At 43.8% G+C, this 27,945-nt stretch overlaps 1 protein-coding gene across 1 annotated transcript in view; it reads right to left on the minus strand.

Moving 5' to 3' along the window:
* The window catches only part of LAMA1 (laminin subunit alpha 1), a 3,417,884-nt gene that overhangs the window by 1,591,940 nt on the left and 1,797,999 nt on the right, over positions 1 to 27,945 (minus strand). The window contains exon 27 of the mRNA XM_044066516.1: positions 16,476 to 16,574. Coding sequence (XP_043922451.1) covers positions 16,476 to 16,574 — 99 coding nt within the window. The remainder of the gene's footprint in view (positions 1 to 16,475; positions 16,575 to 27,945) is intronic.

Genomic DNA, 27,945 nt, shown 5'->3' on the forward strand with positions numbered 1-27,945 from the left:
CTGACCCTGTGGGTTCTGTCACTCAGCCAGTTTGCAACCCATCTTGTGATGTATGGGTTAACATTTAAGCTGATGAGTTTTTCAATGATACCCGAGTGGGGTATTGTATCGAAGGCCTTAGCCAGATCGAGGTAGGCTGTATGGACTGCCTTTCCCTCATCAATGGCTTTGGTGACTGTTTCAAAAAGTCAACCAAGTTTAAAAGGCATGATCTGCCTTTGACAAAGCCAAACTGGGTTGGATCCAAAGTCTGCAAATTCCCTATGTCTTTATTTATGAGGTCCATTATGATCCTCTCCATGGCTTTGCAGATAAGGCTTGTCAAGCTAATGGGCGGTAATTTCCAGGGTCGGTGGAGGCACCGCCTTTGTGAAGTGGGACCACAGTTGCAGTGCGCCACCCTGGGCGTATCCAGAGGTAAGACTTTGATTAAACAGCTGTCCTAGCTGTGGGTTTAATTCCTCATTGAGTTCGTGGAGCACACAGCCGGGGACACCATCAGGTCCCATGGATGCTGTGTTTTTTGCTTTGGAGAGAGCAGTTCTCACTTGGGCGCTGGAGATGTTTGGGGGGCTGCAATCGTTTGGTATAGATATCTCACCTTTTGGGGGGGAGGGGAGAAGTTTGCACTGAACCTGTCAGCCAGTATGTTGGCAATGTCTGTAGGATCAGTAATCTTCACATCATTTTGAACTAGTTCTGAGCATATCTGGGAGTTTCCTCCTAGGTTTCTAAAATAGCTAAAGAAGGCCTTATGATTGTCTTTTGAGTCTTTAGCAATTTTTCTCTCGAAATTTGCTTTGGATGATTTTATGAGAGCTCTTAGTTTTTTACTTATAGTGATCAAGGGTGTCTTACCTTTTAAGGATTTTGCTCTATCTTGTAGTAGCTTCCTCCTTTTGTTGTAGAGTTTGTTTATGGCTGGGGTCCACCAGACTGGACGCTTGCCTTTGGTACAAAGAGTCTTTGTTTTGCTTGGGATTGCCTTATCCATGCAGTCCTGCAGGTGCTGGTAGAAGGCATTTGTAAGTGATTCAGCGGCTTGAGTACTGTTTTCCGCGCTCGGGGCCTTAAAGGAGACCACACTAGTCTTTAGAAGTGTGAAGTCGGCTTTTGAGAAGTTCTTTACTGTGGTCTTTTTATTTCAGGTGTGGGGTGGGATGAGGACCTCCAGCGAGATTAGTTTGTGATCTGATCTCACCAGTGAGGGGTATACTTCCGGTGTTGAACATTGTGCTCCCATGTTCGTGATGATGAGATCAAGTATGTTATCTCCTCTTGTGGGGATGGTGACTAGTTGTTCCATGGCATTTGAGTTTATGAATTCCAGGAACTTTTGGGCTAGGGTGTTTGGGCTTGAGTAGTGTTCCCAGTCTATATTAGGGTAATTGAAGTCACCTAGTATGATGGTGTTTGGTGATACATTTATCCCCTCTAGTGTTTTCAGGAAGGCCATGTGAGGTTCCTGAGTTTGTGAGGGTGGCCTGTGACATGCTACAATTTGCAGAGCAGTCTTGCCTATGGTTAATTGCACCTGGATGGTCTCCGATGCATCGTGCGTTGCCACCAGTCTTGAGGTGTGGGTGTCCTTGATGAATATGGATACCCCCCCCCTCCTTTCTTGGTATTGTCCGGATTTTGGGGCCGGAACGCATGATATGAGGTAAAACCTGATAGCGCTGGGGTGCTCTCAGGAGCCTTGAACCAGGTTTCTGTCACAGCACAGACATCGATGTTCTCCATACTGAGAAGGGCCTCAAGTGCGTGCATTTTGAGATTTAGACTTCTGGCATTGAGCAGCATTACCCTTAGTTTTCCTTTTTTGTGTTCTAGGGTGGTAGGTTTAGAATTTGAGCCTTGCCTAAAAAAGGCACTATGGGGTGGCAAGAGCCTTTGCCAATATCCGAATCCCAGGGTGACAGGAGCAAGCCGTCCCTTGCAGCGTGGCTTGTCCAGCATGTCATCCCAGGCAGACAGATACTGGATCCCCTTTGAATGACACCAGTGTTTAAGCCAATTGTTAAAGCTGATCATCTTATCTCTGTATTGTGGCATCATTCTTGGTGAAGGTAGGATACTGCTCAAGGTCAGGGTCATACCTGCCTGGGCTACATAATCAGAGAGCTCCTCAATGTCTCTTTTCATGTAGTCCAAGGAGGTACGTCTCAGGTCGTTTACACCAGCGTGGACAATGACTGAGTCATATTTGTACCTGCTGTTGAGAGACCTGAGTGCTTGCGTTATGTGGCGGATTCTAGCGCCCGACAGGCAGCTTACTGTGACCTTCTCCTTACTCAGTCTGGTGAGCAGGACGTCAGTGTGTCTGACTATGGAGTCACCAATGACTAGTGTGTCTGGCATTGTGTTTGGCCTTAAGGGCTGTGACTGTTTGACACTCTGACTGTGAGGTCTATGTGTTGCAGGTGTTGTGTTCTGAGGTGGTGGTTGTTTGGGTGTCTGTTTTGGTGGCCTCTGCTGTTTTGGTAGATTTTTGATCAGAGCCTCCGAGTATGTCTTTGTGTGTTTATGTGTACGATTTGAGGTTGTAATGGTAGTATGTAAGACTGGGTCTATAGTGTGTGTGGTAACCTTCTCCTCCTGACTGGTCTTGCCAGTCCTATGTTGAGAGAGCTCAGCCTCCAGTTTGGCCGTATAGTTGCATCTCTCGCATGTATTTGTGTTTTGTGGGAGGAGGAGAGGGTTGTCTGTGTTCATGAGGCAATTGTAACATTGCCTCAATATTCCCAGGTTCACCAGCTGAGCAGGAGAGGACACTAGCAACTGATCCCTCGACATGCTAGAAGGATAGACAAAAAAACTTTAAAAAGATTCCGGGACGTGGGTGACCGAGAAATGGGGGGTTGCCTTTTTGGGGTACTATCTATGACAAGAGTGCCGTATCAAGGTAATAAGTACTGTAGGAGCAAGTGCTAGGTTTAACAGATAGAGAATAGTCTACTTGGAGTCAAGTAGAGATGATCTTTTTAGTTATAGGATACGCTAATTTGATCAGTAGTATGGTTCGAGGAAGGTAGTTTTAAGGGAAAATTTGAAGAGTGGACTTTAGGTAGCCCGAATAGTTTAAACCTGCTTAACCGGCGCTGCCCTAGTGTGCAATAGTGGCAGCTCCGCCCTAAATCTCGCTAACGCGCGTTTACCGCGTTTTATACCAGGGGGCTGGAAAAAGCTAGAAACTGGCCCAAAACGACCAATAAACTACTAGTTACTGGCTGAAACCTCACAAAACTGGACAAAAGGCAGCTCAATGCTTCCCACTCCCACTGGTAAGCAAGGTAACTTCCTCTCCCCCAAATAAGGCAAGGAAACAGTACACAGGAACTTACAACCAAAGCCCAGGAATCAGCAACTCTGAAACTGGACTAAACTAGTAAAGCAGGAAAAACAAGAGATATTTTTTTCTTTTTTTTTTTTTTTTCACAAAACAGGCAGAAACAGGTACAGCAAACACTTATAAATGCTATGAATCAGCTACTACAGCTTACACAGAAGAATTTGCTACAAATACAGTCAAATAGTAACAAACAAGGATTCCAAGTGCAATATTAAGTTAAATGCAGTAAAACAGCTTCAATGTAACAGAAAGGCAGGCGAAATACAGTCGCTAGGTATTCAGATGTGGAAAGCAACAAAAAATATACTTAGTATCAAGAAAAGTCGCTTATTCAGCTCTCTGCAGCCTGGATTACTCTGCTGGCCCACGTGGAGTCTGTGCTGAGTAGGTACAAGCTGAAAAACGCGCGTTTACCGCGTTTTATACCAGGGGGCTGGAAAAAGCTAGAAACTGGCCCAAAACGACCAATAAACTACTAGTTACTGGCAGAAACCTCACAAAACTGGACAAAAGGCAGCTCAATGCTTCCCACTCCCACTGGTAAGCAAGGTAACTTCCTCTCTCCCAAATAAGGCAAGGAAACAGTACACAGGAACTTACAACCAAAGCCCAGGAATCAGCAACTCTGAAACTGGACTAAACTAGTAAAGCAGGAAAAACAAGAGATATTTTTTCTTTTTTTTTTTTTCACAAAACAGGCAGAAACAGGTACAGCAAACACTTATAAATGCTATGAATCAGCTACTACAGCTTACACAGAAGAATTTGCTACAAATACAGTCAAATAGTAACAAACAAGGATTCCAAGTGCAATATTAAGTTAAATGCAGTAAAAACAGCTTCAATGTAACAGAAAGGCAGGCGAAATACAGTCGCTAGGTATTCAGATGCGGAAAGCAACAAAAAATATACTTAGTATCAAGAAAAGTCGCTTATTCAGCTCTCTGCAGCCTGGATTACTCTGCTGGCCCACGTGGAGTCTGTGCTGAGTAGGTACAAGCTGAAAATGCGCGTTTACCGCGTTTTATACCAGGGGGCTGGAAAAAGCTAGAAACTGGCCCAAAACGACCAATAAACTACTAGTTACTGGCTGAAACCACACAAAACTGGACAAAGGCAGCTCAATGCTTCCCACTCCCACTGGTAAGCAAGGTAACTTCCTCTCCCCAAATAAGGCAAGGAAACAGTACACAGGAACTTACAACCAAAGCCCAGGAATCAGCAACTCTGAAACTGGACTAAACTAGTAAAGCAGGAAAAACAAGAGATATTTTTTCTTTTTTTTTCTTTTTTTTTCACAAAACAGGCAGAAACAGGTACAGCAAACACTTATAAATGCTATGAATCAGCTACTACAGCTTACACAGAAGAATTTGCTACAAATACAGTCAAATAGTAACAAACAAGGATTCCAAGTGCAATATTAAGTTAAATGCAGTAAAAACAGCTTCAATGTAACAGAAAGGCAGGCGAAATACAGTCGCTAGGTATTCAGATGTGGAAAGCAACAAAAATATACTTAGTATCAAGAAAAGTCGCTTATTCAGCTCTCTGCAGCCTGGATTACTCTGCTGGCCCACGTGGAGTCTGTGCTGAGTAGGTACAAGCTGAAAAACGGCGTTTACCGCGTTTTATACCAGGGGGCTGGAAAAAGCTAGAAACTGGCCCAAAACGACCAATAAACTACTAGTTACTGGCTGAAACCTCACAAAACTGGACAAAAGGCAGCTCAATGCTTCCCACTCCCACTGGTAAGCAAGGTAACTTCCTCTCCCCCAAATAAGGCAAGTAAACAGTACACAGGAACTTACAACCAAAGCCCAGGAATCAGCAACTCTGAAACTGGACTAAACTAGTAAAGCAGGAAAAACAAGAGATATTTTTTTCTTTTTTTTCTTCTTTTTTTTTTCACAAAACAGGCAGAAACAGGTACAGCAAACACTTATAAATGCTATGAATCAGCTACTACAGCTTACACAGAAGAATTTGCTACAAATACAGTCAAATAGTAACAAACAAGGATTCCAAGTGCAATATTAAGTTAAATGCAGTAAAAACAGCTTCAATGTAACAGAAAGGCAGGTGAAATACAGTCGCTAGGTATTCAGATGTGGAAAGCAACAAAAAATATACTTAGTATCAAGAAAAGTCGCTTATTCAGCTCTCTGCAGCCTGGATTACTCTGCTGGCCCACGTGGAGTCTGTGCTGAGTAGGTACAAGCTGAAAAACAGGCGTTTACCGCGTTTTATACCAGGGGCTGGAAAAAGCTAGAAACTGGCCCAAAACGACCAATAAACTACTAGTTACTGGCTGAAACCTCACAAAACTGGACAAAAGGCAGCTCAATGCTTCCCACTCCCACTGGTAAGCAAGGTAAAGTACAGTTTTGTACCTACCATAAATGTAGATGTCCGAACTGGATAGCATCTGCAGTCATAACAAGTGGGTTGTCCTGTCGTCAGGCAGCCCTGCAGTCGGCCGGATTCCAAAGTCCGGGTCCGGCTTCGGCTGATGTCGCACTCCACCCGACGTCATCTCTGTTGGTCTTCGGGTATAAAAGCATCAGCCGACGCCATTTTCCTCAGTGTTTCTTGCCCCAGATGCCAGTAGCCCTCTTGCAGGCTAAAATTTGGATAGATGCCAATGTTTCCAAATAGATAGAGGTAAACACAACAATAAGCATGTATGTACATATATACAAACAAATACACCATAAAAGACTCCCCCCCAACAGCTAGCTATTAGGAGGGTAAACACCCTAGGAGTACCACAGAGGGGAAGGAGGGAGGGTAATCCTGACTGCAGATGCTATCCAGTTCGGACATCTACATTTATGGTAGGTACAAAACTGTACTATGTCCTTCATGGATGCATCTGCAGTCATAACAAGGGTAGAATACCATAGCCAACTAGGGGAGGAGGATAAAAAGTAGATTATGGTGTGTTTAGGATCCCTTGCAGTACAGCAGTGGCAAACCCTGCTCGGGATCTGGAATATAGAGGCAAATTATAATGCTTGGCAAATGTATGCACGGAGGTCCAAGTAGCCGTCTCAATAATGTCTTTGGTTGCCACTCCTCGTAAGAAGGCTGTGGTAGTGGCTGTTGCCCTTGTAGAATGAGGTCTTATGTTCTGTGGAATTGGTTTTCCATGGAAGGAGTAACAGTATCATATGCAATTTCCTATCCATTTGGAGATTGTCTGTTTGGAAATAGCTTTTCCTTCCCTTCCTGTTGCATAGGCTACAAAAGTTGGTCAGTCTTTCTGCTATTTTTGTTCTGTCCAAGTAGTAGCGTAGCTGTCTATGTACATCCAAGGTATGCAGTATTCTTTCCCTCTGTTTTGTGGGTTGGGAAAGAAGGTAGGTAGGTGGATTGCCTGGTTTAAAGACACTCTGGATACCACCTTGGGCATAAATGTAGGATTAGTCCTCATGGACACTCTATCTTGGTGGAAGATTAGGAAGGGTTGCACTGCCATTAAGGCCTGTAGTTCTGAAACCCTCCTTGCTGAAGTAATTGCCAGTAGGAAAGCAGTTTTCCATGACAGGTGTTGTAGGTCTGCTGTTGCTGCTGGTTCAAAGGGTGATAGTGTCAACTTTTCTAGCACAAAGTTTAAATCCCAAGCTGGTAATGGTGGTTTCCTTGGAGGTTTTACATTCTTGATTCCTCTGAGGAACTGCCTGAGCAAAGGGTGCGAAAAACAGGTGGATCAAAGCTGTATTCTGCTGAAATAGCTGATGCATGTATCTTGATGGAGGAGTAGGACAGGCCTGAATGAAGAAGTTCGCCAGATACTCCAGAATGTTAGGCATATCTATGTTTGACACATCTTTTCCTCTTTCCGTACTCCAAATGACAAACCTTTTCCATTTTCCAGCATAGTTCCTTCTTGTTGAAGGTCTGCGTGCTTCAAGAATAATGTCTTTAACTCTTTGGGAAAGTTCTGGATTAGCTGCTGCTATGTGATGTTCCATGCAGTCAGTTGCAGCGTTTTAGGTTTGGATGTATGATGCTGTAGTTGTTCTGAGTTAACATCAAAGGCATCAGGGTATTTGCCACATATTGTTCGAGACATGCTCTTCAGTAGTGGGTACCAGTGTTGTCTTGGCCAGTTTGGAGCTATCAGGATTATCCTTGGACGTTCTTCCTTGATTTTTAGTAGTACCTTGTGTATCAAAGGAAGAGGTGGGAATGCATATGCTGTTAGGCCTTTCCAGTTGAAGGAGAGTGAGTCCACTTTCCATGCTAGTGGGTGGAATGTCCTTGTGCAGAATTTTTGAGCTGGTGATTGAGAGGTGATGCGAATAGGTCTATCTGTGGCATTCCCCATTTCTTTGAGATGGTCTTGAAGATGTCCGGGTGCAGCTTCCATTCGTGGGCATCCAAGTGGTTCTGCTTAATATGTCTGCTAGAGTATTGTCTTTCCCGGTACAAATATTGCCTGTAACTGAATGTTGTAGCTGAGTGCCAGGGTCCACAGCTCCAAGGTCATTCTGCATAGGGGTATGAATGAGTGCCTCCCTGTTTGTTGATGTACCACATGACTGTGGTGTTGTCTGTCCTTATCATCAACTGGCCCTCTTTGAGAAATGGTTTGAACTTTTGGATTGCCAGTTTTACTGCCAGCATTTCTTTTAGATTGATGTGCAGGTAAAGTTGATCCTGTGTCCACAATCCTTGCACGCATTTGCCCAGCATGTGGGCCCCCCATCCTAGGTCTGAAGCGTCTGTTGTGATGGTCTGGCTTGGTTGACATCTGCGAAAGGGTAGGCCTGGGTTTGACTGGCATGCCTGAGCCCACCATAGGAACTCCTGTTTTAAGCATGGAATTAGTGGGATTTCTGTTTCTAGACTGTGTCTGTGTTGGGACCATAAATTCTTTAGGTACCACTGTAGTTTTCTCATATGTAGTCTGGCAAATGGGACCAAGATTATGCATGATGCCATGAAGCCCAAGGCCTGCAGAACTTTTCTTGCTGTTAACTTGTTCAGTTTTGTTAGTGCCAAGAAGTAAAGAGGAAGTTCTTTTGTTTTTCTGTAGTCAGGAATGCCATTTGTTGTACTGTGTCCAATTCCGCCCAAGAATGTCCTTGTTTGGGATGGTATCAGCCTTGACTTTTGTAAATTGACTGTGTATCCCAGTCCTTGTAGCAAGTAAATGACCCTTTGTAAATCTGTTGTCAGCTTGCTTTTGTTGTCCCCTTGTAGCAGGCAGTCGTCCAGGTATGGGTAAATTTGAATTCCTGTAGTCTGCAATGGGCGATTACTGATGCCAGGCATTTTGTGAATACTCTGGGCAGTAGATAAGCCAAAGGGCAATGCTGAGAATTGATAGTGCTCTGATCCTGCAAGAAATCTGAGGTATCTTCTGCAGATTGGTCGAATGGGGACGTGCAGGTATGCCTCCTTGAGATCTAGAGTTACCAGCCAAGACTCCTTGCCCAGCATGGGAAGAAGTTGCTGTAGGGTCAGCATTTTGAATTTTGGGACAATGATGTATGTATTTAAGGTGGACAGGTCGAGAATTGGTCTCCAACTTTTTCCTTTCTTGGAACTAGGAATAGTCTGGAATAGAACCCCTTTCCTTGTTCTGCTGTTGGCACTCTTTCCACAGCTTTCATGTTTGCTAACTCCATTATCTGGCGTAGAGCCTCTGTTTTGATTTGGAGGTAGATTTGGCATTCCTCTTTGACTGGTAAAGTGTGGAAGTGAAACCGGTAACCTTGATCTATGGTTTGTAAAATCCACTTGTCTTTTGTTATGTAGTGCCAGTTCTTTGAAAATAAGGTTAACTTTCCGCCTAGAGGAGCTGCTATTTGTTCCCTGGTAGGCGGATTTAGGATTAAGTCACTGCGGTTGTGCTGATGTAGTGGCAGTGGCTGTGTCTGTGCCTCTGTTGTTACCTTGCCACTGTCGTCCTCTGTAGGCACCTCCTCTGGATTGGTTTCTGCCTCTGGAACGCCTATTCCTGCCCCTTTGAAATTTTGTGGAGTCAGGAAAGGACCAATTTTGGCAGGCCAGTTCCTGCTAAACCTTGGGGTTGAACCTGCAAGAAATCTTTAACAGTTTGAACAGATTTTGCCTTTTCTTCCATTTTCTTCATAACCTGCTGGGCAGGTGTACCAAACAAACTTGTCTTGTCCATAGGAGCATCTAGCAACTTAGCTTTAACATGATCCGGTAAGGCTTGTTCCTTTAGCCATGCATGCCTTCTTATCACTGTGCCTGTCATGGCTGATCTAAATGAAGCCTCCAGTGCATCATAGCCACATTTTAAGGAATGGTTGCTAACCTGTTGTATGTTATTTACCATCTCTAATACATATTTCTTATCAAGAGATTCATCAGTGGTTAGGTTTTTAGTTAACTGATCAAGCATAAACTCTTGGTATTGTATCATGTGAAACTGACAGTTTAAAGCTCTAGCTGAGAGACTAGCTGCAGTGTAGCCCTTTTTACCCCATCTGTCTAATCTCCTTGCTTCCCTTTCAGAAGGAATAGGGTTTTTAGCTGTGGTCGGCTACTGCCTTGGGACCCTGGGATATAGTTTCTGGGTCTGCAAATGGGGCCTTGTAAAGGTGGTGATGAGTATCTGGCACCCTGTAAAATCTGTCTGGTTTGGCAGGGGCTGGGGGTAAAGAATCTGGAGCGGAGCAAACATCATTGAAACCATCATCCACCACAGAGAACAGGAGGTATAGCTAAGGGCCTGTGCTGTGGGAGGTGCAGAAAAGTCCTAAGTCTTTTTCTGGAGTCTGAAAAATCCTGTTGCTGCCATTGGAACTGTTCTCGCATGGCGTGCAAGGTTTCCCCAAAGGAGAATTCTTCTGGTGGGGAAGCAGCTGGAATGTATTCTTCAGCATCAGAATCTTCAAAATTGGAGAAGGGAGCCTCTGGCTGGTCAGTTATGTCTGATTCATCAGCAGAATCATCAGAAGACACTGGCTCAGGGGCTCTGCCCTAGGTCTCTTCTCTGGGGCTGAGAGGCCCGTCTGGGTGAGATTGAGATCCTCTAATTAAAGAAATTAAATCTTCTGCCAAAGAAAGCATTTGAGAACTAGAAGAGGGCCTGGATGTGGGGGTTTAACAGGCACTGTTTTAGTAGTCTTGGCTGCTTTAGCCCTGGCGAAGGCCTTAATGGACATGGCTGTTGGAGTCCTAGCTGCACCACGTGCTGGGGTAGAGACATCCAAGGGATGGTGTCTGATAAGTCAACCACCGTAGTGGGTAAAATTTCTGAGGTCGATTCAAGAGTTGTAGCAGGGGCCTCAGTTGTAAGAATAGGTTCAGCTGTACTTTGATCAGTTTTCTCGGTTTCAGCCGAAACCGAGACACTCGCGATTTGCTTTACCGTGGTTTCGGCCGAAACCGCGGACCGCGAGTGTCGGTCTTTATCTTTGCGTTTTTTGGTAGATTGGGTAGTCGGAGGCTCCGGCGGCATAATGTACGCAAAATCAGAACCGAAAAACTGTTCCGCAAATCCGACCGACGCCTAAGCGTCGTCGGTTGAAAGAGGCACAGGCGAACAGGCTGCTACGTCGTGGGCTGGGCCTAAACAAGGCAGACAGTAAGAGTGGAAATCTTTATGAGGTATTTGTTTCCCACAGGTTAAACAATTGTTAACTTTTTCTGACATCGGCTGAGGCAAGAAAGAGTCCCCAACGGGGTACTTAGCTTTAGAAGTAGTATTCGGTAGAAGTAATCTCTGGATCCGACCGACCGGCACTTGCGAACAGCTTCTGCTTCGGGCGCCACGCGGCAAGAAAGACTGAGGAAAATGGCGTCGGCTGATGCTTTTATACCCGAAGACCAACAGAGATGACGTCGGGTGGAGTGCGACATCAGCCGAAGCCGGACCCGGACTTTGGAATCCGGCCGACTGCAGGGCTGCCTGACGACAGGACAACCCACTTGTTATGACTGCAGATGCATCCATGAAGGACATCTTCCTCTCCCCCAAATAAGGCAAGGAAACAGTACACAGGAACTTACAACCAAAGCCCAGGAATCAGCAACTCTGAAACTGGACTAAACTAGTAAAGCAGGAAAAACAAGAGATAGGGTGTTCAACAAATGCATGGCAGTGGTGACAACTCACCTGAGACTGCTTTTAGTCTGGGTGTTTCCATATCTAGACGACTGACTCCTGCCTGCTCTGACCAGGCATCTACGTAAAGAAGTAAGGGACTACTTGCTCCAGTTATGTCACCATTTATTACAGCTCATACCTATAGAGTCTGGAGTTCATAGCTGCTTGTCTAGACACAGTCTATCACATAACATCACCTCTTCCAACAACATTACAAACCGTCACATCCAAGGTCATGGATTTCACATTCTTCTCCTCCAGCATGTTCAGTCCTGCAAGCTTTAGGTTCCATGGCAGCAGCAATAACGCTGGTTCCATTAGCCAGATTTGATATGTGGATTCTGCAGTGGACTATGTCAGTACAGTGGTCGATTCTTCAGCAGCTCTTGTGCACACCAGTCAGGATCACAACAGTTTGTAAGGAACACCTTCTTTGGTGGATCCATTCAGATGAAGTTTCTCAGGGCCATCCATTTGTTTTCCCTCTACCATTAGCCACAGTGAGCATGGAGACCTCCCAACTGGGGTGGGAGTGGGGGCAAAGGCCAATTCACACATCAATGTCCTAGAAATGTGAGCATTCCCCAAATGTTGCAGGTCTTTCTAGATGCTCTCCTCTCCGGGGTGATTGTAATTAAAATGGACAATATGGATGCAGTCTGGTACATCAACAAACAGGTGGGAATCCAATCTTATCCTCTATGTTGAGAGGCAATGACAATGTGGCAATGGGCGAGCTTTTCATCCTACTTCTCATAGCAATGCACATACCAGGGAAAGCCAACGTGCTTGCAGACAAACTAAGCAGGTCCATTCTGATGCCTCACTAGTGGTCTCTCAATGTCACAGTGGTGATTATTTTCTGTCAATGGGCCAAGCCATGCTGTGATCTTTTTGCTACTCCCCTGTAGCAGGTTCCTTGCTCTGATCCCTCTACTGGGGGAGCCATCGAGAGATACTCTAATCCAATCTGGTCCTCTGATCTCCTCTATGCTTATCGCCTATTACCTCTAATCCCCAAATTTCTACAGAAAGCATTCCTGTTGAAGAGCAGTTATCCTCACTGCACCTTTTGGCCTTGTCAGGTTTGGTTTCCCTTCCCGTGGCCTCATCTCCCGTATCCACCTTGGATACTGGACCCAAGTCAAGATCTCCTCTCTCTCTCACATGTCAGGAAATGAAACAACGTAAAAGTTGACTTTTCACAACGCCTTTATAGAAGTGTCTGGGGTGCATACTACTACTATGAACATACCTAGTTGTCTTAACATTTTTCTTATGTACAGATGTGTGTAACGTACCACCAGCTTTCCATAAGGTAACATCCAAAAAAACTAATTTTGTTATTCAAGTAATTCATATCAAAACGAAGGAAGTTAGTAGTTTCATGTAATTCTTGGACAAACTATTCAAAAGTGTGACTGGTGCCCATCCATAACATTATGACATCATCTACAAACAGTTTATAAAACATCAGCTGGTTATATTTAAAAACAGTTAACATGGGGTCCAAGATATAAAGTTCTTCCCACCTGGCTAGTACAAGATTAGGGTAGCTGCTAGCCATCAAGGTTCCCACTGCCACACCTAGGACCTGATGGTACACAGTATCACTGAAAAAAAAACATTGTTTTCTAAAACCAATTCTAGAAGGAACATATCAAAGACACATCTATAAAGGCGCTGTGAAAAGTCAACTTTTACGTGCCAGTCGGCTAAACACTACCGATGAAGGCTTTAGGTCTGAGACTGGGAGTATGGGTAATGATTTTGTGTTGAGAGGTTATTGGCAAGTAGTGCTCATCTGAACATTGTAAATCAGCTAAACCCTATTTACTTAGAAATGGCACCCCAAGTAATGATGGTCACAGTGTGGAAAAGGCAAATACGAAACATGACGTAGGTTACATAATGACGTATAATAGACATCCACGGCAGGTACAGAATATTATTGAAAGAAATTGGAGTATTTTACAGTCTGAAAGTGAAATAAAGAAGATAGCTGGAGCTAAACCATTCTTTACATTTAAGAATGAGAAGAACCTGATGCAGTTACGCTATAAGGATGTTAAATATGATACACAAGTAACTCATATATAAACTAAGAACACGGTTCCTTGTTACAACTGTGTTTTTGTAACTACATTAATACAGATTTGGATTCTGAGCATCCTATTCCCAAAACTAAATTTTCTTTTAGGACATTTGCCACATGTACCCCTGAGAATGTTGTATATTTAGCGAACTGTGTGAAATGTTCCTGTATTTACATGGGTAAGACCAGCTGTAAACTTAAAGAAAGGATATCTTCACACATTTCAGAAATTTCAGAAATGTTCCTGTATTTACATGGGTAAGACCAGCTGTAAACTTAAAGAAAGGATATCTTCACATATTTCAGAAATTCGTAGGGGGGGTAGAGACCAATGCACTATGTAAACATATCGTAGACAATGGTAGTGACCATGCATTTATGTTTAGAGTATTACAAAAGATTTTTTTGACTGAAAGAGGGGATGATATCATAAATAAAACTGAAAGGACTGAATACAAGGGGATACATTATTTTGGAGCTGATGTGCCACTGGGCCTCAATAAAGTTAATAGTATTAAATTTATATTAAAGTTGAAACATTCTTATGTTTAGCTGTGCTATTTATTTTAGACCTGATGAGTGTTGCAATATGCTTTTAATTAGTTAATTGATTCTGTATTATGATTGTTTGGCATTAATTATTTAAAGAATGGTTTAAAACAAGTTCTTATGTATTGTAAAGAGTGTTTGACACGAAAGCTTTACACTTTTAATAAATTTATATTGTGTGGACGTTCATGCCTTGGTTAATTCGTTTTGTTACATACAAAGAGAGACAGATATACACATATACAAGTTTACTCATAGTCACCAACCAAAAATCCGTAGAAACACAACCTGCCAATAAATAAATAAAGGAACTAAGCAATTGAAAGATTAATTACAATCAGCATTTCTCAAATCAACATCCTCAATAAAAGTAATGGCATCACTTTAATATAGGAGCCGTTTAAATACTGCCAACTATGGCAAACTAATAGAAACAGAGCAGTGTTACGAAACATTAGCAAATGCAGAATAAGTAACACCATAAAAAAGATGCAAACATTTAAACAGTATACACATACTACTAATCTCAAATTAAGGACAGAGAATGTGGTAATGCAGGAAGTGATTAACCAAACATGTAGACACAAGTATCAGCTCAGTGCACAGAAACAAAGAAAAAAACAAATATTTGGGTTTTGTGTGTGTGTGTGTGTGTGTGTGTGTGTGTGTGTGTGTGTGTGTGTGTGTGTGTGTGTGTGTGTATGTGTGTGTGTTGGGGAAGGGGGAGCTGATCCTCATGCTCCCCATTACTTAAACAAAACAGCATACTAGCTCCATAGTTACCCAAACCATGACCAAAGAGTAAACGCCATTTAAATGCTATAGTCAATTAAAAACAGTCTACTACTGAACAACTCAGTTTGTTTTTGATGAAACACGCAAAAAGAAATCACAACTGACAAAGTACATCTTTAACTATTCATATAGGCATGCTTAAATTAACTCCCAAATGTCAACATTCCAAACACTGACACAAAAACAGACACTGAAAACATTGACAGTTTAATAGGCATACAAAATTTAAACACTGATTTTTGCAGAGGGACAGTCTCCCCTCTCTCTACACTAATTATATACACTAACTCTGAGATCTCACAATCCCCAGAGAGGGGGCTTATTCCCCAGCCCCGCAGATTATTCATCTTGCATACCTGTTGGCAATCTATTTTGTTGACCAAAGTGCATCAACAAAACAGTTGTCCAGATTTGGGAGTTTCTTTTATTTTTAACTGCTCCTATCTATCTATCTATCTATCTATCTATCTATCTATCTATCTATCTATCTATCTATCTATCTATCTATCTATCTATCTCTAGACAGATAAACAGAGAGACACACCCACACACATACCCCACACCCCACACACGTGTGTGTGTGTGTGTGTGTGTGTGTGTGTGTGTGTGTGTGTGTGTGTGTGTGTGTGTGTGTGTGTGTGTGTGTGTGTGTGTGTGTCTGTGTGCATGTATATGTGAGTGTGCGTGTGTGTGTGTGTGCATGTGTGGCTGCATGCATTTAGTATACGGGTATACATAGGTATGCAGCTTTAAATATTGTCAAACTACAGGAAATATGCAGATCACATGGTACATATTCCATCTACAAAAGCATTAAATACTGAAATCTGATGTTTCCAGATGCTAGTCCAACATCCCTATTCAGCAGTTTATGCAAAAACTATAAACAATTACATATCATGGATTGTATGCGCACAAAATGACAACGAATGGTCTCACACAACAAAATGGCTGTTATTTTTGTTCTTTACTTTATGTGCTCCCACATTTTTTAAAGTGCATACAGTAGATTTGTCCAGTGGCTTCTGACTGCTGCCCTCATTTGACTCATAGTTCCTCCATCGCTATGACAGCCCTCCAGTCCCTTTGCTCCCCCAGGGGTTACGGTGTGGGGATGCTCCCCTGCATTTCCCTATCGGAAGGTGCACATGGACAAACTTATGTCACTGCAGCACACCGTTATGATCTCCCAGCATGCCAGGCTCCTTTTTGTGGGTGACACACCTGCATTCCTGCAGATGCTGCCAGCCAATGCAGCAAACTGGGCTCCTCCCCCAGGAAGGTCAAGTAGTGTCTCCCCTCCTGTGATACCCCCCCCACCTCCCCCTTAGTTTCTACAGCTGCCATGCTGCAAAACAAATGCATGCTTTGTGTACACCATCATTATGTTTAGGAAACTCATGTCATTATTCTTAATTTAACCAGACAGGTTTAAGTTTTATTACCTCCAGCTGCGTGTTAAATCAGACATCCGCATTCTTCTGATTTTCACTCTACTTTTACTTTAACAAAGATTTCCTAGTATAATTTAGCAAAAAACAGAATACAAACAGGATATTGCTCCACCACTACAAAAACATATCTAACTGTACCTTCTTATCCAGATTTTCTGTGTCTTCAGCAAGTGCATCCAGCCGCTCAGCTGCTCTTTGCATGATGAAACTTCTGTTCTTTTCTGAAGATAATGACATCTGTTGAGAGAACCCATGCATTTAGAAATGTAAGAGATACATGGTGGCAGCCTATACTCTGTCTTGATAGTTTTCACATCCATTCACATATAAATGCAATACACACAGGGTGAGGAGTACTGCTCAATACTTAAATTGTCAGGATGCACTCTGAGCCCAGACATGTTAAATAGAGTGCATCGATGCCTCTAGAAGATCCAATATTACTACCTAACACCGCCCACCCTTTAGGCTATTATTACGCATAGAAAACGAGAAAAACAAAAAAGAGGCGAATACTACAGAACTAAAAATTGCCAAAAGCTTTTATTTTAATATAATAAATAAAACTGAGTGCTTTTGCCTTTTTTATTTATTATATTAAAATAAAAGTTTCTGGTGTTTTTAAGCTCTGTAGTAGTCACCTCTTCTTGTTTTTCTTAGTTTGTGTAGCATTTTTCTGCTTAGCAAATGCACTATCTGTGTAAATATTTTACATGCTGACATTTACTACATTTGCAATTATTTGGTGTATCTGATGTAATATAATTTCTCCAAATGGTATATCTAAGAAACACACTCACTGATAATTAGAGATGATTTAGCTGGTTACTACTTTGTACACTTTACAGATTAAAAACATGAATAATGTTTACAGTGAAACCTTGCACAGCTTTTTTGTAACACAGTCCTTTACTTTACTTATGGTAAGACCACAAAAGATTTACACACATGTGCATTCCAGTCTTACAGTACAGAGGAAGAACTCAAACAAAGGATAAAAAACAGCATGACTGGCGTATACCGTTTGAACTGCATCAGAAAGAGTCCTAATACAATTCACATATGAAATTCTTGCTCATAGTCAGTAGTGCATTCAGCTACCAGTACAGTCACTAGTAATGCTGATGATCCAGGTGTACGTCCTTCTCTTCCTTTGGGAACACTCTACATTAAATTTTTTAACCAGTTCAATAATACCAGCATCTTGGTTCAGATCTTCTGCAGTTATTCCCACATCTGTGCCCCTAGCTCTGTCTAAAAGTGAAAGGAAGATTGACCAAGCCGCCTTTCTTCTCCAAACCAGTACACTCCTCCAAATTTCCTACTTATTTTTCTGTTTTATATAGAAACATAAAATATATAAGAACCAATGTCAATGAGAAATACTTAAAGATCTTCCCTGTAAACAATACTCTGCAAATAATTAAACTTTTTTTATTTTGCTTTTCCACAACTTAGCCAGATGGCTTTTCTACCTTCATCCAGTTGGTCAGTTTGTTCTGGTGGAATGGAAGCCAGGTATTCCTGGCTACACAACAGCCCTAAAGCCCATTTGTTCCTGACAGTGAATCCCTATCATCCCTCCATTTCCCTGCAACAATTGGGTGGTAGGGAGTGGTCCTTGGAGGTGGCCTATCCTCTCCCATTGGCAGCATCCCTCTTGCTGCCTACCCTGAGTCTGCATTCACTGCCCCCCAAAAGGAAGTGTGCCTTCACACATAAGTTTCCCTTCAGCTACACAGTGTGAATGCATAATGGCACCACTCTCACAGACGGCTGGGAAATCAACTATGTGAACAACTAGTGTTCCCGCTAAGTGTCACCCATATGGCAAGCCAAAGCCACCTCCCCACCCCAGAACGGGTGAGCATATAGCGGCTGCTCAGTCTCATCTCCCTCTGACCAGCTCTTACAAATAACGAAGCTCATGTACTATAAACAGTCTTTAGCAAAAACACTTTCTCTTTCCCCCTCAGTCAACTACCAGCCTTCATTCCACATTACCACTAGTTGTAAGTGAGTGAGAAAAATGTATTAAAAGGACATCCTAGTTCCAAGCTGCTTGTAAGTTTGTACACAGGAGAACAACTTAAATTATTTACAGTCAACAAAATACAAACTTAAGCCAAAAAGGGAATTAGACAAAAATTTTACAAAAAGTGAAGAATTTTTAAGGTGTGGAGCACAACATCCTAGCAAAACTAAATTCAATCATAGAATGAATACAGGAAGTTGGTGAAGAAAGTCTTGAAAAAGTTACTGAGAAATGTTACTGCATTACTGTGGGTAGGATGTAATGAAATATCACAAGCTGGGGATGTGGGGAGTGAACACAGCGCCAATGGTGCAGAAGGATAAAATCAGGACTACAGCCTATGTGACCTCTGACTATCTGCACAGCTTTCTGACACTGACACGGATGACAGGCATGTTCATTATGCAGGAAGGCATGGGAGAAAGACAGGCGTGTTCATTATGTAGGGAGGCAGGGGAGACATTGGCTGCGTGCACTTTATCTGCACAGGTACCTGACAATGACAAGCAAGGGAGACATTGGCTGCGTGCACTTTATCAGCACAGGTACCTGACACTGACAGGGAGGACAGGTGTGTTCATTATGTAGGGAGGCAAGGGAGACGTTGGCTTCATGCACTTTATCTGCAAGGGTACAGTACAGTTTTGTACCTACCATAAATGTAGATGTCCGAACTGGATAGCATCTGCAGTCATAACAACTGGGTTGTCCTGTCGTCAGGCAGCCCTTCAGTCGGCCGGATTCCAAAGTCCGGGTCCGGCTTCGGCTGATGTCGCACTTCACCCAACGTCATCTCTGTTGGTCTTCGGGTATAAAGGCATCAACCAACGCCATTTTCCTCAGTGTTTCTTGCCCCAGATGCCAGTAGCCCTCTTGAAGGCTAAAACTTTGGATAGATGCCAATGTTTCCAAAAAGATAGAGGTAAACACAAACATAAGCATGTATGTACATATATACAAACAAATACACCATAAAAGACTCCCCCCCCACCAGCTAGCTATTAGGAGGGTAAACACCCTAGGAGTACCACAGAGGGAAGGAGGGAGGTAATCCTGACTGCAGATGCTATCCAGTTCGGACATCTACATTTATGGTAGGTACAAAACTGTACTATGTCCTTCATGGATGCATCTGCAGTCATAACAACTGGGTAGAATACCATAGCCAACTAGGGGAGGAGGATAAAGGTAAATTATGGTGTGTTTAGGATCCCTTGCAGGACAGCAGTGGCAAACCCTGCTCGGGATCTGGAATATAGAGGCAAATTGTAATGCTTGGCAAATGTATGCACGGAGGTCCAAGTAGCCGCCTCAATAATGTCTTTGGTTGCCACTCCTCGTAAGAAGGCTGTGGTAGTGGCTGTTGCCCTTGTAGAATGAGGTCTTATGTTCTGTGGAATTGGTTTTCCATGGAAGGAGTAACAGAATCGTATGCAATTTCCTATCCATTTGGAGATTGTCTGTTTGGAAATAGCTTTTCCTTCCCTTCCTGTTGCATAAGCTACGAAAAGTTGGTCAGTCTTTCTGCTATTTTTGTTCTGTCCAAGTAGTAGCGTAGCTGTCTATGTACATCCAAGGTATGCAGTATTCTTTCCCCTCTGTTTTGTGGGTTGGGAAAGAAGGTAGGTAGGTGGATTGCCTGGTTTAAAGACACTCTGGATACCACCTTAGGCATAAATGTAGGATTAGTCCTCATGGACACTCTATCTTGGTGGAAGATTAGGAAGGGTTGCACCGCCATTAAGGCCTGTAGTTCTGAAACCCTCCTTGCTGAAGTAATTGCCAGTAGGAAAGCAGTTTTCCATGACAGGTGTTGTAGGTCTGCTGTTGCTGCTGGTTCAAAGGGTGATAGTGTCAACTTTTCTAGCACAAAGTTTAAGTCCCAAGCTGGTAATGGTGGCTTCCTTGGAGGTTTTACATTCTTGATTCCTCTGAGAAACTGTCTGAGCAAAGGGTGCGAAAAAACAGGTGGATCAAAGCTGTATTCTGCTGAAATAGCTGATGCATGTATCTTGATGGAGGAGTAGGACAGGCCTGAATGAAGAAGTTTGGCCAGGTACTCCAGAATGTTAGGCATATCTATGTTTGACACATCTTTTCCTCTTTCAGTACTCCAAATGACAAACCTTTTCCATTTTCCAGCATAGTTCCTTCTTGTTGAAGGTCTGCGTGCTTCAAGAATAATGTCTTTAACTCTTTGGGAAAGCTCTGTGTTAGCTGCTGCTATGTGATGTTCCATGCAGTCAGTTGTAACGTTTTTAGGTTTGGATGCATGATGCTGTAGTTGTTCTGAGTTAACATCAAAGGCATCAGGGAATTGGCCACATATTGTTCCGAGACATGCTCCTCAGTAGTGGGTACCAGTGTTGTCTTGGCCAGTTTGGAGCTATCAGGATTATCCTTGGACGTTCTTCCTTGATTTTTAGTAGTACTTTGTGTATCAAGGGAAGAGGTGGGAATGCATATGCTGTTAGGCCTTTCCAGCTGAAGGAGAGCGAATCCACTTTCCATGCTAGTGGGTGGAATGTCCTTGTGCAGAATTTTTGAGCTGGTGATTGAGAGGTGATGCGAATAGATCTATCTGAGGCATTCCCCATTTCTTTGAGATGGTTTTGAAGATGTCCGGGTGCAGCTTCCATTCGTGGGCATCCGAAGTGGTTCTGCTTAGTATGTCTGCTAGGGTATTTTCTTTTCCCGGTACAAATATTGCCTGTAACTGGATGTTGTAGCTGAGTGCCAGGGTCCACAGCTCCAAAGTCATTCTGCATAGGGGGTATGAATGAGTGCCTCCCTGTTTGTTGATGTACCACATGACTGTGGTGTTGTCTGTCCTTATCATCAACTGGCCCTCTTTGAGAAATAGTTTGAACTTTTGGATTGCCAGTTTTACTGCCAGCATTTCTTTTAGGTTGATGTGCAGGTGAAGTTGATCCTGTGTCCAGAGTCCTTGCACGCATTTGTCCAGCATGTGGGCCCCGCATCCTAGGTCTGAAGCGTCTGTTGTGATGGTCTGGCTTGCTTGACATCTGCGAAAGGGTAGGCCTGGGTTTGACTGGCATGCCTGAGCCCACCATAGGAGCTCCTGTTTTAAGCATGGAATTAGTGGGATTTCTGTTTCCAGGCTGTGTCTGTGTTGGGACCATAAATTCTTTAGGTACCACTGTAGTTTTCTCATATGTAGTCTGGCAAATGGGACCAAGATTATGCATGATGCCATGAAGCCCAAGGCCTGGAGTACTTTCCTTGCTGTTATCTTGTTCAGTTTTGTTAGTGCCAAGAAGTAAAGAGGGAGTTCTTTTGTTTTCTGCAGTTAGGAATGCCATTTGTTTCACTGTGTCCAATTCCGCCAAGAAGGTCCTTGTTTGGGATGGTATCAGCCTTGACTTTTGTAAATTGACTGTGTATCCCAGTGCTTGTAGCAAGTAAATGACCCTTTGTAAATCTGTTGTCAGCTTGCTTTTGTTGTCCCCTTGTAGTAAGCAGTCGTCCAGGTATGGGTAAATTTGAATTCCCTGTAGTCTGCAATGGGCGATTACTGATGCCAGGCATTTTGTGAATACTCTGGGCGCAGTAGATAAGCCAAAGGGCAATGCTGAGAATTGATAGTGCTCTGATCCTGCAAGAAATCTGAGGTATCTTCTGCAGATTGGTCAAATGGGGACGTGCAGGTATGCCTCCTTGAGATCTAGAGTTACCAGCCAACACTCCTTGCCCAGCATGGGAAGAAGTTGCTGTAAGGTCAGCATTTTGAATTTTGGGACAATGATGTATGTATTTAAGGTGGACCGGTCGAGAACTGGTCTCCAACTTTTTTCCTTTCTTGGAACTAGGAATAGTCTGGAGTAGAACCCCTTTCCTTGCTCTGCTGTTGGCACTCTTTCCACAGCTCTCATGTTTGCTAACTCCATTATCTGTTGTAGAGCCTCTGTTTTTTGATTTGGAGGTAGATTTGGCATTCCTCTTTTGACTGGTAAAGTGTGGAAGTGGAACCGGTAACCTTGATCTATGGTTTGTAAAATCCACTTGTCTTTTGTTATGTAGTGCCAGTTCTTTGAAAATAAGGTTAACTTTCCGCCTAAAGGAGCTGCTATTTGTTCCCTGGTAGGCGGATTTAGGGTTAAGTCACTGTGGTTGTGTTGATGTAGTGGCAGAGGTTGTGTCTGTGCCTCTGTTGTTACCTTGCCACTGTCGTCCTCTGTAGGCACCTCCTCTAGATTGGTTTCTGCCTCTGGAACGTCTGTTCCTGCCCCTTTGAGATCTTGTGGAGTCAGGAAAGGACCAATTTTTGGCAGGCCAGTTCCTGCTAAACCTTGGGGTTGTACCTGCAAGAAATCTTTAACCGTTTGGACAGATTTTGCCTTTTCTTCCATTTTCTTCATAACCTGCTGGGCAGGTGTACCAAACAAACTTGTCTTATCCATAGGAGCATCTAGCAACTTAGCTTTAACATGATCCGGTAAAGCTTGCTCTTTTAGCCATGCATGCCTTCTTATCACTGTGCCAGTCATGGCTGATCTAAATGAAGCCTCCAGTGCATCATAGCCACATTTTAAGGAATGGTTACTAACCTGTTGTATGTTATTTACCATTTCTAATACATATTTCTTATCAAGAGATTCATCAGTGGTTAGCTTTTTAGTTAATTGATCAAGCATAAACTCTTGGTATTGTATCATGTGAAACTGACAGTTTAAAGCTCTAGCTGAGAGAGTAGCTGAAGTGTAGACTTTTTTACCCCATCTGTCTAATGACCTTGCTTCCCTTTCAGAAGGAATAGGGTTTTTAGCTATGGTAGCGGCCACTGCCTTGGGACCCTGGGATATAGTTTCGGGGTCTGCAAGAGGGGCCTTGTAAAGGTGGTGATGAGTATCTGGCACCCTGTAAAATCTGTCTGGTTTGGCAGGGGCTGGGGGTAAAGAATCTGGAGCGGAGCAGACATCATTGAAAGCATCATCCACCACAGAGAGAACAGGAGGTATAGCTAAGGGCCTGTGCTGTGGAAGGTGCAGAAAGGTCCTAAGTCTTTTTCTGGAGTCTGAAAAATCCTGTTGCTGCCATTGGAACTGCTCTCGCATGGCATGTAAGGTTTCCCCAAAGGAGAATTCTTCTGGTGGGGAAGCAGCTGGAATGGAATCTTCAGCATCAGAATCTTCAAAATTGGAGAAAGGAGCCTCTGGCTGGTCAGTTATGTCTGATTCATCAGCAGAATCATCAGAGGACACTGGCTCAGGGGCTCTGCCCTAGGTCTCTTCTCTGGGGCTGAGAGGCCCTGTCTGGGTGAGATTGAGATCCTCTGATTAATGAAATTAAATCTTCTGCCAAAGTAAGCATTTGAGAACTAGAAGAGGGCCTGGTAGTGGGGGGTTTAACAGGCACTGTTTTAGTAGTCTTGGCTGCTTTAGCCCTGGCGAAGGCCTTAATGGACATGGCTGCTGGAGGCCTAGCTGCACCACGTGCTGGGGTAGAGACATCCAAGGGAATGGTGTCTGATAAATCAGTGGCAACCACCGTAGTGGATAAAATTTCTGAGGCCGATTCAAGAGTGGTAGCAGGGGCCTCAGTTGTAGAGATAGATTCAGCTGTACTTTGAGCAGTTTTCTCGGTTTCGGCCGAAACCGAGACACTCGCGGCTTGCTTAACCGTGGTTTCGGCCGAAACCGCGGACCGCGAGTGTCGGTCTTTATCTTTGCGTTTTTTGGCAGATTGGGAAGTCGGAGGATCCGACGGCATAATGTACGCAAAATCAGAACCGAAAAACTGTTCTGCAAACTCTGACCGACGCCTAAGCGTTCGTCGGTTGAAAGAAGCACAGGCCGAACAGGCTGCTACGTCGTGGGCTGGGCCTAAACAAGGCAGGCAATGAGAGTGGAAATCTTTATGAGGTATTTGTTTCCCACAGATTAAACAATTATTAACTTTTTCTGACATCGGCTGAGGCAAGAAAGGTTCCCCAACGGGGTACTTAGCTTTAGAAGTCTTCGAAGTAGTATTCGGTAGAAGTAATCTCTGGATCCGACCGACCGGCACTTGCGAACAGCTTCTGCTTCGGGCGCCACGCGGCAAGAAAGACTGAGGAAAATGGCTGCCTTTATACCCGAAGACCAACAGAGATGACGTCGGGTGAAGTGCGACATCAGCCGAAGCCGGACCCGGACTTTGGAATCCGGCCGACTGAAGGGCTGCCTGACGACAGGACAACCCAGTTGTTATGACTGCAGATGCATCCATGAAGGACATCTGACACTGACAGGCAGGGAAGATGTTGGCTGCATGCACTTTATCAGCACAGGTACCTGACACTGACAGGGAGGGGAGACATTGGCTGCATGCACTTTATCAGCACAGGTACCTGACACTGACAGGGAGGACAGGCGTGTTCATTATGTAGGGAGGCAGGGGAGACGTTGGCTGCGTGCACTTTATCTGCACAGGTACCTGACAATGACAAGCAAGGGAGACATTGGCTGCGTGCACTTTATCAGCACAGGTACCTGACACTGACAGGGAGGACAGGTGTGTTCATTATGTAGGGAGGCAAGGCAGACGTTGGCTTCATGCACTTTATCAGCACAGGTACCTGACACTGACAGGGAGGGGAGACATTGGCTGCATGCACTTTATCAGCACAGGTACCTGACACTGACAGGGAGGACAGGCGTGTTCATTATGTAGGGAGGCAGGGGAGACGTTGGCTGCATGCACTTGCACTATCTCTCAGAAGAGAAGCAGAGATACAGAGGGTAAGCCTTGGGGGCGGGCATACAGTTTCAAGGTTAGAACACTGTAGACTATCTCAGTGAAGCAGTGTGCACATTCCCCAGCCCAAGGGGTGAGGTTAGGGTATGCACCAACACTCTCATTTACAGAATGCCACTGAAAGCACAAAGCAGCCCCCATGGCTGTCTGAATGATGTTCCACTCTCACCTGAGTGCTGGATGGAATCTCTGAAGGGAAAAATGAATGGGCACTGACTGACTCAGAAGAGGCTTGATGGTTGGCAGACACAGGGGCAAAAAAAGTATGGTGTGCGAGTCACACAGTGACCACAGTAAACTGGACAAGCTTATGACTGTAAACCAAAGCAAAGGAGAAAAGGAAGTCAGGCTGACATACCTAGAGAAACTGTAAACTATGTGCTGGGATGCTTTAATATACTGCAGTCATGATTAGTCAAAGGCAAGTCATTTCAGCATTATGCTAAACCCAGAATACAGCCGGTACTCAATTTAAGCTCAATGACCTACTGTAACTTTGTACACTTTTCTGAACTGCTCTTGTAAACTTCTTCCAAAATTCAGAGGGAAATCATCAGTAAATTCTTACAGCAACAAGAATTTGTTGACATTTGGGTCTTGCTTTCTTACACTACAGTTGTGTACACTTACATAAATGTAGATGTTTGAGTGTAGTCACTGTTGCAGTCACTACATTTGGGTTATCTGCTTGCAGTAGCCCTCAGTCGTCCTGATTAACAAAGTCTTGTGTCCTGCGTTGGTAGCTGTCCCTTCTTCCCATGACATCAGGTCATCAGGGGTATAAAACATGCAGCTGATGCCATTACATCAGTTTTTCTTGCCCCAGATGTCAGGAGTCCTCCTAATGGGAAGCAATTAAATATATAAATATACAAGGATATACCTCCAACAAAAAAGCAAATACACCAAAAAGGTTTTAAGCATAGTAAAGGAAAGTAGAGGTATAGCCAAAAGAAGTCAGGGGGCTGGAGGGAGGGTAACCAGGACTGCCAACAGTGAATACACTCGAACATCTACATTTATGGTAAGTGTACACAACTGTACTATGTTCTTCGTGTTTCACTGTTAAAGTCATCACGTTTGGGTAGATTCCCAAAGCTAAGGATAGGAGAAGGAATTTAGATAGTATTAGGACCAGCTATAAGGCCCTGCAAGACTGCAGTGGCAAAGCCAACTCTGGAGTTAGAGAAAATTGACAAATGGTAATGCTTGGTGAAAGTATGTAAGAACTCCAGGTATCAGCTTCTAGGATGTCCCTGGTAGGAACACCTCTGAGAAAGGCTGTAGAGGTAGATGCAGCCCTGGCTGAGTGGGGTCTGATCCACTGTGGGATAGGTTTTCCATGGTGCTTATAGCAGAAATGAATGCAATGGTCTATCCATTGAGAAATGGTTTGCTTTGAAATAGCCTTCCCCACTGCTCCTACAGCAAATGCCACCTGCAGTTGTTCAGATTTCCTTTGAGGTTTAGTCCTGTCCAAGTAGAATCTAAGTTGTCTGTGCACATCTAAGGAGTGCAGTATCCATTCCCCTTTGTTCTGTGGTTTAAGAAAGAAGGTTGGCAAATGAATGGAATGATTAAGAGCCATACTGGATACCACCTTGGGCATGAAGGATGGATTAGTTCTGAGGGACACCCTGTCCGAATGAAAGATGATGAAAAACTCCACTGCCATAAGGGCCTGTAATTCAGATACCCTTCTTGCTGAAGCAATTGCTAAAAGGAAAGCTGTTTTCCAAGAAAGAAATTTTAAATCTGCAGTAGCAGCTGGCTCAAAAGAAGGAAGAGTGAGTTTCTCCAAGACAAAGTTCAGGTCCCAGGCTGGGGATGGAGCTCTCCTGGGTGGTCTTAAATTTTTGGCCCCTCTGAGGAACTGCCTGAGCAATGGATGAGAGAAGAGGGGAGGTTCTGTGTTATAATAAGCTGAAAGGGCTGAGGCATGAATTTTGATAAGAGGAAAAAGACAGGCCCTTGTGAAGTATCTCAGTTAAGTATTATAAAATTTGAAGTAAATTGGGCGCTGCTGTGCTCCTCCCTTGAGACTGGTTCCAGGCAAAGAATCTTTTCCATTTTTCAGCATAAGATTTTCTAGTACTAGGCATCCTTGCCTCTAAAATGATATCCATCACTGGTTTACTGAGGGATGGTAAAGGAGAGATTAAGTAGTTAGCCAGGCTGCTAGGTACAGTGTTGGAAGCTGAGGGTGCAGAATCTGGCTCTCCTGCTGAGACAACAACACACTGCACAAGAGGGGGTACCAGTACTGGCGTGGCCAGACTGGTGCAGTCAAAATCGTCCTTGGTTTGTCCTGTTTGATCTTTAGTAGTACTTTGGAGAGCAGAGGCAGAGGGGGGAAGGCATAGACTGATAGGTTTTTCCAGCTGAAGGACAGAGCATCCACTTTCCAAGCTTGTTTGAGGGGAGTCCTTGTGCAAAATTTGTCCAGTTGGTAGTTCTGGGGGGAGGCAAACAGATCTATATCTGGGCTCCCCCATTTGCTTGTCAACATGTTGATAATCCTTGGTTCCAGTATCCACTCATGTGGGTCCATGAGGTTTCTGCTTAGTCTGCCTGCCAGTGTATTTAATTTCCCTGGCAGGAATTGAGCTTCTAGATGCACTTGGTAGCTCAAGGCTGTGTTCCACAATGCCATGGCTAGTCTGCAGAGGGGGTAAGAATGTGTAGCCCCCTGCTTGTTTATGTACCACATAACAGTGGTGTTGTCCGTCTTTACCATTAGTTATCCTGGAAGAATGTGGTCCTTGAAGGCTGTCAGAGCATTCTGTACAGCTAACATTTCTTTTTGATTGATATGCA

Source organism: Protopterus annectens, chromosome 3.part1, assembly GCF_019279795.1.
Source record: "Protopterus annectens isolate FY-2018-M chromosome 3.part1, PAN1.0, whole genome shotgun sequence".
NCBI lineage: Eukaryota > Metazoa > Chordata > Ceratodontiformes > Protopteridae > Protopterus > Protopterus annectens.